At 31.8% G+C, this 12,884-nt stretch overlaps 1 protein-coding gene across 1 annotated transcript in view; it reads right to left on the bottom strand.

The window, feature by feature from the left end:
• The window catches only part of LOC106120756 (alpha-N-acetylgalactosaminidase), a 38,685-nt gene that overhangs the window by 4,849 nt on the left and 20,952 nt on the right, over positions 1–12,884 (bottom strand). The window contains 2 exon segments of the mRNA NM_001311996.1: positions 11,289–11,463; positions 11,953–12,319. Coding sequence (NP_001298925.1) covers positions 11,289–11,463; positions 11,953–12,119 — 342 coding nt within the window. The 5' untranslated portion in view covers positions 12,120–12,319.

Here is a 12,884-nt window from a genome sequence, read left to right as displayed (position 1 = left end):
TAGGCTGGTTGGCTGCTCTATAGCAAAAGCTGTAATCTCCGCCTATCCTTCTAGGTTACAGACGTAGTGTATTTATTAAAAAAAAAGGGACTATGCATATAGAAGGTTTTTTCCACGCATCAATGTATTATCTGCTTAGCCTAAATATTTAACCTGGGTAAAAACAGTTTTATTCTTACTTATAACATACATCCGAAGGGGGGCTAAACAGATCTGGATGGAAGATAGATTACTAACTGAATAACGCACAGACTACTTAATAATGTTTTAATCTACGCGGACGAAGTCCCGGTCAAAAGCAATACGATAAATACATCCTGTTATCATAGTATGATAACTATGTATCTATATTACCTTGATGCTCTTGTACGATTGTTCATTTTTTGTTCGTAATTGCAAAAAAATTGGTACAATTATCTTTTGCCAGTTCGTAAAATTGTTACACCTATGATGATTACTAGTTATTACGTGTTAAAAACGTCTCCGGTTTTCGAGGGCAAATAGTTTACGTTAATTGTAAATTAGAGTACTCGAATTAAGAAAAAAAAAAACAATACAAAATCGGGTAATTGTCTGGGGCATACCCGAAATCATAGATTAAGTAACGTCAGACGAATTTGATCTTTGAGAGTATACGATGTCTATTGTTTGATAACCGGTTTTTTTTGCAAAGCGTAATAGATTAAAAATCTGATTGTTATCTATGATCAAAGGAATGCTATAAACTAGGGCTGCTATGTTACGTGTGAATACTAAGGTGACATAATTGATAGGTTACACAAACGACCGTGTTACCCAAATACGGTACACATAGAATCGACTTATGAGAAAAAAAAATGTTTTAACTTCGATTCAATAGACACGATACTTTAATGAACTCTGCCATTTTATTTCTGGGTTAACTATGAATCTTTATTCAGCAAAATGAACAAAATTGGTATATGTTCGGGTCTTTTTCAATCTATGAGTTATACTTTCAAAAAATCTTCAATTAATATTTTGTGGCAGCCCTAAAAGCAGCACAAACGCTCCCATTTCTTGCCCCAAGGTCATGTATTTCGTAAGCCAACGAACAAAAGTGAACTCGTGTGTATTTCAATGCTCATTCAGTAATAGGATTATACCTAAACTACAAGATTTTAACGTTGGTTTTATATATCCATACACATTGACAGCGCCATTCATTTATAATACATCGAACCTTATCATTAATATTTCCTTCCTTACTTTCATTGCGGAATACATTTTACATCTAGTCTCAAGACAGCTTAGTCGCATCATCATTATGGACATTAGTGTGGGTCTCCACAATCAATAAACTTTTTAATTTAACCTCCCAACTAGCGATATTGAGTTAATTTACAGTACACAAAGTTAACCTTTCTTAATATAATTTTATCAATACTAAGGTAAGAAATTTTCCACCTAATCTGTAACAGTGGTAAAAACGTTTGCAATTCAACGATGCGTACTATTCGCTCGTCGATTTACGTAACAAAATAATTGCTTACTTATTACAAGTAACTGGGACATTGAAAAACACGACTGACGTATTCCCATTTCATTATTGATGTACGTTAATGCTAGCGCTAGTTTCGCGCGGCGACGTGGGAAAACTGGTTATTACATCGCCATTTTGAAATCAAAATTCATATGACATTATAACCATCTTAATGCCTTCCACGGTTTTCTCTTTTTCTAATAAACAGGGCTTGACAAATCCAACTACGAACTAGAATTGTCAATCAAAAAAAATTAAAAAAGTGTCATAACTTACATTTCGTAAAGTAAAAATTCAGAGATTTAAGTTTGAGTAATTTTTATACAGCTAAATAAAATATTTCGCTATTGTTAGGAAGAAAATCCGACACTGTGTCGGTATACTGGCGCAACTAGCCTTACTAAAATGTCGACATTTCCCCTCACTAATCATTCTGACACTTGACTTGGTAATGAAAGCGCGCCATTCGCGCCATTCGCGCCAAAGGATTCTCATTAATAATGTCTAAAACTATCAAAAACTTTAACACACAATAACAATTGAAACAGATTCTTTAACTTGAACATATAAAAAAATATTTTTGTCGAAATGTTCATGTACAACCCTATTACGAATAAACGTCAAAGTCCTTCGTAATCCTTAACGTATTGACGACTTCCGGCGAAGGCAACTTGTTGCAACAACCGAAACCCATTCCCAGCTCATAAAGCGATTTAATGTTAGAACATATTTGCACATGAATATTTACGTTCAATATTTATGTTTTAACATCCGTTGATAAATTTAATCAAAAATTAAATACTTTAATATTTACATATTAAACTTTATGTAAAAGCACTAACTGTTTTATTTAGACTTGCCTTATTAAATCTAATGATATAGGATATTATTTTATAAGATTTAGAAAGTTAATTTTCCCGCACTCTAAAAATTGTTTAAAAGCTATGTAATTGAGTCAATATAATTTTATATTAGTGTTATATAATACTAGCTGCCGCTTAATTAGTAGCTTATGTGTTCCTCCAGATTATGTTCTACGTCTATGCCAAATTTCAATGAGAACCATACACCCGTTCTCGACATACTTTCAAACAAACATCCACCTATCCAGGCATTGGCATTATAATATTAGTATGATTAATTTCTTTTAGTCCTTTTGTAAAATAATAGCAGTCTTTCTTTTGCATAGACTAATATCAGTTACACATGAGAAACATAAAGCTGCCACCACAATAGGGCGAGTCGTTTCGCGATCTGTCGCAAACGGCAAGGCGAACGCGTGGGAACCGCACCCGACACCGCCTACGAAGGTCAACCGAGATATATAGATACCGGCTGTCAGTCTGTATTGTTGTTTGTTTATTGTTGAATAGTTCACATGAAGGGCCCTAGTGTGTCGACACTGTTACAAACGAGATCGCAATTCTTTTGCGTGGTTTGCTTGGAAATGTCATTAGTACATTTATGAATAGGCCTGTTGTGTTTAAACGTTTAAGGATTTAACTAACAACAACTCTATTGCGACGTCAGTCAAGCGCTGCTTCATTCGTTAATAAAAAAAGCTTAAAATAAACAGAAGGAGTGAATAGAGGGAGAGACTGAGAGAGAGAGAGACAGAGCATAGTTTGGTTTAGCTCTGTGAGCTAAATATTACGCATCAAAGAAACAAAACTAATTTTCTATCTTTGACTTCGCTTCGGTTACGTTTCGCTTTCGGAGCAGTATGCTTTAGCCCTTAGATTGGATATTTCTTAGTAATAATCAAAATTCAAAACTTCGTGAATATATTTATCAAATATTAATAAAAACATTACTTAATTTATCACTCCTACGTAGACATCCAATCGAATATAGTTACTACTATAGTGACCTCAATATAAGACGTATTATGTATATATGTTTGTATATAACTTACTTTAAAAGGTATAAGCTTTTATTAAGGTCATATATATATGTAATTTGCAACGGCATTAATTCGTGCAGGATATTGTTTTAGATTTGGAGGAAGTTGTGTTGTAATAATTTTATATTATGTATCCGGTAAATTGCTGAATCGATTAGTCGCGGAATCTACATCTTAAATCTCAATAAATAGTTTCCTATGTATAAATTTATAGAAATAAAAGGTAATAATATTTTAATCCTATGTGCGTATCTTGAAAATGTTGAAAAAGCTTTGTTCTGTTTTTATTTCTATATAGACTTTGGTTCTTATGAACATCTTAGCCCCATTGCAAACTAGAAAGTTTTTTTTTATTGTTCACATGTAAAGCGATATTATTAAAACCATATATTATATAAAATATATTTAATTCTATAACCCAATGGTATACAAAGAATTATGAAAAGTGTTGACCCCCCAGAGCTCTAAAAGGGGGGTCTAAATGGAATCCAAAGTCCGATGAATATGACACTACCAAGCATCAATATTCAAATTACATTTACTTTGATCTTGTATAAAAATGTATCAAAGTTTCTGTCAGTGTAAGAGACACCCACACTGCAGATTGAAGTACGTTAGTTTAATCGTTTGCTTAATCATGTACGAGCATGTGATCTGTGTAATGTGCACCTTCATAAATGCTCATATTGATTAAGTGCACGAACAAACTAAATGCGAATAAAAGTCTAGTGTGCGGGGATCTATATCTTCTATGCCGACATCGATACTGGGCGGTATTTTGTGACGGATTTAAATATGCGGATCTCTGACATGACACAATGAATATTAATGAACGATTGTTTAACTTCGCAGAAATACGTATGTTTTGAATTGTTTATAGCTTTAATAAGTATATTTTGATTCTATAGTATGTTTAGTTATCTTTAAGGTAGAGGAAAAAGGATATATATGGATTGTATGAAAGAGGATAAGACAGGAATGATTTAAGATATAGCTAATAGTGTATGGGAGAGTAGTTAAATATGCCGAATCTATGTAGGAAAAAGGGACAGATGATGTCCTTAATAGGACTGTAAAATCAAATTATCCGCGCTAACATTTCCATCTACTATGGACTATTTAGTCAGCATTACTTAGTTCAATTACCGAATCCAAATACTTTGATATTATAAAAGCTAATTATTATACTGACAATTTTTCATTCTAATGAAAGATTATGTTAAGTATGAGGTTACATATTATATCCCATTTTGACAATTGAATCATTATATCAAGGCTTAGAAAGGACGGAAACGTATCAATATACTTTGACGTTTCTAGGTCAAAAATTTTCAATCTACTTATTATTACGTAATCTTATTTTTGTAGCAGTAGGTCAAGTACAAGACAAGTATAAATGAACGCATGCTAATAACCGATATCATGCTGAGTGGAAAGTTGTGAAAACATCTTCGGCGATCTAAATTCAATTTCATAGTTGGAAATTGAAAGAATTCGAGGTGACTTTCGAAATGGGTAAAGGTTAAGAGTGAAAAAATTAAAAGTAATCTATTTAGGTAGGTAAAAACTTTCTTAAATATTTGTATTTTAGTTTGGTTAGATTTCTGTCTTGATTCTATCTCTACCACCAATTTTAATATGGTGCAGTGAAATCATGTAAAACAAGTTTTAACCGGGACATATAAATGCAAAGAAAAACTAAATCATGTCATTAAGACTATCGAAACGCACGTAAATTATATTGCCCTCCCTTTTATTTTAGTTGAAAAAACTGAGATAAAAATAATATATTTTGTTAGTGTTTTAGCAATAGAAAACTGGCGTACACTTTAATAGAATTATTGACTTCACTTGACTTACTGTATTTTATTAAGGTCATGTCAACAGGCAAGTAATACCGGTAAGTGTAAATATTGATTTATATTAAAATGCACAACGCGTGGTTTATTGAGAGTAACGTATTTTCATGTATTGCGGTTACAGTATAGAAGAATTAGTTTTCATTCCATTGACTTATGCGTATAAATATGGTAGCTAGTTGTATATCTCGGAAAATTGATAACTATTTGTATGTTATCGGATGTACTGTCAAATTTTGTTGTCGAAACCCTTGATATTGTTGTTATTTCTTCTATTTTATTTAAATTAAAGGATAATAATGTATTTTTGCCTTAAAGCAGTCAGCATAATTGACAAATAATTTTATTTAAATATTTTATCAATTTTTAGCTTAAGGTATTCGGTAAATAAAAATCCTAGTTTCCAACTTGGCACACCTAAGTGACCTGAGCAAAGTTTGTCAACCTAGAATTCAGAAGCGAAACACCGTTTTATTCAAATTAAGTTGTTTAGGAATTTTAACGGTACGGTCTTAGATTTGCAGCTTGCAATTGACATGAATATTGCCTCTTATTTTAATAATATCAACAGAGCATAATAAGTGCAACTTTGGGCACTAAAAAAGATGGAAAAAAAGTAAAATTAGGCGAATATAAGTTCACCAGTATTACGAAGAAACCAACTTTAGTATTTTTAATATTGATTTTGCAGTTTTACAAGAATATTAACAGTCCACAATAAATATTATTTACAAATATTAATTTTACATAAGAAAGTGCCTACTTAAACTTTCCTAGCAATCAATTGATATAGTGTGAAAACGGTTTAAAAGTGCAGAAATTTGCTTAATCATAACACTTTTACAAAGAAGGTTTTAAGTTCTTGGCAACCCTATATTGTGATGACAACCCTAATTGTCTATGATCAGATTTAGATGGCTCTGTTGCGCTTTCACGTGCCAGGTCTTTGCAATGCGGTAGAAATCCGGTTTTACTATTGGAATGAGACCGTTTCATTGAATTCGCGGTTTAACTGGACAATAACTGTAACCTCATCTATCATGTCATGATGTATTCAACGTAACGTTTCATTGCAAAATTATTTATTATTAAAATGTTCTGTAGTTTTAATTTAGTAACGTGTGAATTATCCTCAAGAAAATTTTGAAAGGTGTATCTTAGTGTAAAATGTTACTAATATTATAAATGCAAATGTTTAGATGGATAGATTTGGATGTTTGATAAAAGGTTTCTCCAGAACGGCTGTATGGATCTCGGTGAAATTTGAAATAGATGTAGAGCATAGTCTGAAAGAACACATAGGCACCTAATAAAGCATTTTTATAATTCCGCGCGGACATAATCGCGGGCAGAAAAGTATTATCGTCATTACCACTAAGAGCAAAAGTGCTTGCAGTTAAAATCTGATTAGAGATCATTTAATTGGTTCAAAAATATTTCACTTTCACTCAATTCGATAAAGCGGCTAAAGTGATCTGGTAAACGATTTCGAACAAAATTGCCCAACGGAGAGTAAAAGTGTAGCGAGAGAAACAGAAGCGGAACAAAAACATAAAATACAAAATTCATACTGCACTTGGAAGTGTGGAGTAAAATTAAAAAGGGGAAATAGTTTATCAAATACTTAATTTATACAAATTATTCTAGATTCTAGAATACTATTGATCGTTGTTGATAACCTCAAAAACGAAATGGTTTTACGAATTCATATAATAAATTCGAGTGAATGAACGAATGAGTAACCTTTTGAACTGTGGGCCTAGCACGAATATTTGTTTTGCTATCGTATCGTCTTCGTCGAAATTTGTGCAGCGACCCTATCAGGCGAAAAGTACATCACAAATCTCATACTAATTTTGACATAATTGACGATGATGATACGAAGGCGATTCTCACAAATATTCGTGCTGGGCCCAATGTACAATTACTTCATAAATATAGTCAATACTTCATAAATACGGTCTAAGAACGAAGCATAGTTCAATTCATTCAAATAAAAAAATTCATTCCCGTGTTCCATACGCATTTAAATAGTTTTTTTTTTAATTTACGCGAACTGATGTTTTATTGTGGTGTTAATTGTAACGGTTACATATTCTAGAAAACTTATGCATAATCTTATCGTTGTTATAGTCATTATCCGCACGATTGTAATTATTACAAGTATCTTGTCATATACTCTGATGAAATCGCAACAAAAACTGCGAAATTTAAAGCGTTCTTTTTATGTTTTTCTCATAAATATTTTGTTAATCATCGACATAACTAAACGGTCAGTGTACTTTTTTACGTTAGTTAGTTGACTTATTTGTCTGTACTTTGCAATAATTTAAATAGGCATTGTCTCTTTAGAGTCTGGAGTATTGTGAAGGTAACAATTGTTACTTTTATACCTACATAATTTTTCATACTTCGCTGTACAGATATATACAGTCAGCTACGTAAATATGTATACACAAGATGTCGTCCGCGACTCCGTCCGCGCGGTTTTAATAAAAATCTTCGTAATAGTCTATGCGTTCTTCCAGACTATGTTCTACATCTGTGCCAAATATTAAAAAGTTCGTTAAATTACAAGGATTCATTTCCATTTTAAATAAGTTTACAAGAAATATCCGACCTAATACTCTGTATATTATCCTATCCTATTAGGATAACATACAGAGTTATTCCTATTTTAAATATGCGCATAAAATAAATATTATTAAACTTATATTTATTTTATAAATGAATTCGAATTAATAACAGTCACGTGCATATTTAAAGTGATATTATAGTGATATATTCGTCGGTTGTTGTTGTATATTTAAAATGCAGACAACGAACGACATGCTTCAAGGAATTTTAAATAAAGCGTCTTTTTACATTAAAGATCAATGGTTAACATGTGCTCTGTTTCCAGTCGGAAAAACGTTGTGTGTGGTTCAAGGCTCTGAAATTAAATATGGTGTACGTACATATGAATAAATTTTACATAGGATTATGATCAATTGAGTTAATTTTATTACATAGGTTACATAGGTAATGACGTCATGACATTATGCTCTTATATTATAGCGCACGAGTAGTACGTGTAAGACAGTACATCAATTATTGAAGTGGAAAGAAAATTGATCTACTTTCTTTAACTTTTAATGGTGAAAGTTGAGTTAATCTTTCAATCTTCACGTAAAAAAAAAAAGAAATCACAAACGAAAATATAATATAATATAAAGTGCATTAAACATATCATAAAAATGTAGTCTATTCTTTGAGAATTTCTTCAATTACGTATACTCTAAATCTACTATAATTATAATAGTTGGAAATATACTAGTATTTGTAGTGATAAGTGTGCAAAACTAAAAAAAAAAACTTTTAAAAAGCAAGAAAAATAACAATTAAATAACTTATAACTTCTGTTAGTTGTTTTTGCAGATATTCAAATGGATATAAAAATATCCAACGTATAAACTCCGATATATCTTTATCTAAAAAGCATTGCGATGTACAAAGATAACTTTATTTATTTATCAGACTTATAACAAGCTGTTGCCCGCAACTCAGTCCGCGCTAAGTTAAAAAAAAACCTTAAGTGGTTATGTGTTCTTCCAGACTATGTTCTACATTTATGCCAAATTTCAGCGATATTCGTTGGGCAGTGTCGGAGATACCGTCAAACAAACATCCAACCATCTAAACATTCGCATTTATAATATTAGTAAAAAATAAGATTAGTAAGATAGTACGGTTATGAAAGTGTAATTAATTAGCGTTTAAGACTCTATGCATAGAATTGTTTTTTTGTGACTGAGTAGTCACTGTTTGCACTGTGGCCGAGCGCAGATGGCGCTTAGCCTGAACCTCGTTTAACATAGAAAATGTTACGTCTATTTCGTATGGAAGCAATAGCCTATTACGAAATTGATTAGTAAACTCTTGCAACTCGTAAATCGCGTGGAATTATAAACAAGGAAATGTTACTAAATTAAAAAATTTACTTACAAAGATGCTACAGAATAGTTACAATTGAATACAATCGTAGGAATTAAAAATATTATACAATAGCAATAATTAATATTTTCGTTATTATGATTATAACGATAATATTTCGTGAGAACTTGATAAATTAAATTAAGGTCAAGTACAAACGAATTTTGATCCAGTTTTATCAAGACCGCTCAGACTATCATATGAGCACAAAATACACGAATAAAAATTCTGAATCATTTTGATAATAAAAAAAGTGCATACATAAATATAAAAACGAAACATACAAGTACATAAATCTTCCATTCACATACTATTGCGTGTACAAGTACAATACATTCACAATACGACATTGATATACTGATCGACCTAGATACAATTGCTGTTCATTTAATCTGTATTTGCTTAATATAATTTAATTTACATTTTATACTCTGTTCCAAATACAATCTTGAACTTCGTAAAAAAACATACGTCACTTAAAAAGAAGGTCGTAACACAATTTTTAATGTACATAACATCACAATATCTTTCCCAACAACTAAATCTTAATATAGTCATAGAAAATAACATTAAAAATGACAAGACAGCTAAGAAAAGAATCTTGTGACACTTTTTTAGCTTTGTCATGGGGGCGCTAGTGAGCTATCATAATTAATTTGACTGACACTGGGTCTGATAAGTTTGTTGGTGTTTAAAACATATTTATGTCTACGTCAAGTTGTAGAAGGTTAATAATATTTCTTTACGAATGTTTCAGCAGTAGAAACTCACGGAAACTTGGAAACAATAATCTATATGATTAGAATTAAATTGACCAATCCACTAGTATTCAAATCTTTTTGTTGGTAATACCACATTGCTTTTTATAACCTGTTACAAAACACAATGCTTATTGTTCATGATACAGTTGACAAAGTCAAACAAGTGCACTTTTATGCAGGAAGTTTCAATTTGTCTATGATTGGCAGGAGTTCGCAGTAAATAAAGACATCTGCCATAAACAACGATAGAGATCGGATGCACTTTGTTAAAGACCGATTATGCAATTTCATTATTACTTTTGATAGAATTGGTGTCTAATCAAAAAACAGTCTTGAAAGGTTTTGTTTTTTTTCCTTTTTTGTATGATTTAATTCTCTATTTTTATTTCTTCTTTTTGTACTTTTTTGCCAGCCACTTTAAAATAACAAATCAACACATTTATTTAGTAAGTAAATCACGAAATAATAAGATTCATGAACTTGTACGCAATCGATTTAATTCCTACACGTGGTATGCATTTGTCATGAGTGATGCGACACGAAATGTCAATTCCGTGGTACATCACTTGACGTAACGAAATCACGTGTTTATGTCTTTCAAATGGTTCGATGGTTACACGCCATTATAGCTACATTGTTTTCTATTTATCTTGTTTAAAGGTTAAAATATATCGATGTCATTTAATCATCAACGATAAAGTTAAAATAACGCATAACATGTTACTTATATATCTTGTTTTAATTAGTTTTATTGAAGAAAACATATCTATAAATGGGACTAAAGTGCGATAACTTAACTCATAGTAATTTTGATGAGATTTTATTACCTTTTTTAGAAAACAGACCGGATAAATTTTATCTTTCCCTTACTAAGACATGTTACAAAATATAAATTTATCGCATAAACACTATTTTTCCATCTAAATGAGAAGAATTTATGTGATGTTAATTAGGTATTTAATGAAATTTATAACACTCCTTTGCATAATTTCAAATGCAAAAAATTAACCACAAAACACGAAATATGTAATTAATGTAAATTTAAATTCTACTGAAGAAATTTAAATAGCAATTAATTTTTACTAAATTGGTAATGTTTCTAAACTGTATTTTTGCTCAATAGCGGCCGTAACATTTAAATTTTAAATATCAACAAACTTCAAAACCGTAACCATTTTACTATTTAATAAACGGAATATTAAAACCACGTCCTCAACCCTTAATAAGTATACCAATCAGGGCCGTCCAACCATGGCAAACAAAGTGTAAAAAATAACAAAGCGAGTACTCACGTAATCAGATAAGCTCTTCATTCCGTACGGGAATCTTTCTCTATCGGGCACCAGTCTGCCGCGCGCGTCACGTTCCCGTTCCGGCCAGCAGTCGTCAACGTTGATGTATTCGTAGCCAACCGCCGCGTACCCCTCGTTGACCAGGATATCCGTCATAGTACGGAATAGTCGGTCGCTGTAAGAAAGTGCTGGTACAATAGTAGTTAGCAACAACACACGTAACCCACGTGGATAGGAAAAGATTACGGATTTCCCTTTCGCGCCTTTCCCTTCTCTTACACATTCATCGTTTATATTTAATTAACTTAACTGGTTGATTATTTTAAAAAGTAAATAATATCCCATCTATACCCATAAGACAGTACAGAATAATACGACTCTGTTGATAACTCAGGCTTTAAATCGTTGAAGGCGTTTAGGCTGCAAGACAACAAAGAGCAGGATGTCCCTGCAGAGGGTCGGTACAGTATCAAAATAAAATATAGAGTTTATAAGTCTTTACTTCTATAACATAAAAAGAAAAGAAACGCAAGCAATCGTTCATCGTATTAGTTACATGACCATAGTTCTCTTTCTTTTTTAGTTGAACGTACATTCTCGTATGTGAATCTTGGATACACAGTAAAATTGAAACTAACAACTTTAAACACAAAATAATACAAACCTTATACAATTATCGGGATCATTTTTGCAATCAGTGTTACATCTAAACCGTTCCCACGCCAACCAACCCATCGGTGGGGTTAAAGCCAATCCATTATCCAATCCGGATATCTTTCCCAACAGGCATAGCACAAACACTGTCCAAAAACAAGACTTCCAAGACGCCATTATGAATAGAAGTTGCAAGAGAAATTTCTAATGTTATCTTTTTAAAAATCCTATCCGCATAGTCCTTTTGTTTATTGTTTACTTCACGATTTCACCAACAAGTTGTAAACGTCAAAATGACAGCGTCACTTTTGAGGTTATGTCGAGGAAGGAGTTTTGCGTAAAGGAGTTCGTAGTTCTTGATCCGATCCAGATTATATCTGTAACAAATAGAGATAATATTGTTATTAATTATTATTGATAATGCAATATAAGATCGAAAGGTGCTTCCTATTTATGTCTAATGCAATGTAGATGTTAAACAAACTTGTAGTAAACAATAACAAGGCTACTAACTCTATGTGCTACTTTGGTCGTTATTAAGGGTAGGTTTAAAATCCTACTCATTTAGCGATTGAAATGGTTTCCAAATATTGTCAATAATACATACAAGTTGATTTTTTTTTTGTTGAAAAATTATTATTTTCATATTTTTGATGTTATGGATATTTGAGGATTCAAATTAACAAAAACTTCATGCAGATACTGTTATGTTATGTAAAGAAAATATAACAAAATAAATCTTACTTCTTACTAATATCATAAATGCGAATGTTTAGATGGATGTTTGTTTGAAGGTATCTCTAGAACGGCTAAACAGATCTCGACAAAATTTGGCACACATATAGAACATAGCCTGGAAGAACACATAGGCTACTAGGCTAATTTTTTTATCCCGCGCGTACTTAGTCGCGGGCGACAGCTAGTAAACCCATAAAACATGCA

The sequence above is a fragment of the Papilio xuthus genome, unplaced genomic scaffold, assembly GCF_000836235.2.
Source record: "Papilio xuthus unplaced genomic scaffold, Pxut_1.1 DF826949.1, whole genome shotgun sequence".
NCBI classification, from domain to species: domain Eukaryota; kingdom Metazoa; phylum Arthropoda; class Insecta; order Lepidoptera; family Papilionidae; genus Papilio; species Papilio xuthus.
The sequence above is the reverse complement of the archived record's forward strand: the minus strand, read 5'-3'. Positions and strand labels throughout refer to the sequence as shown.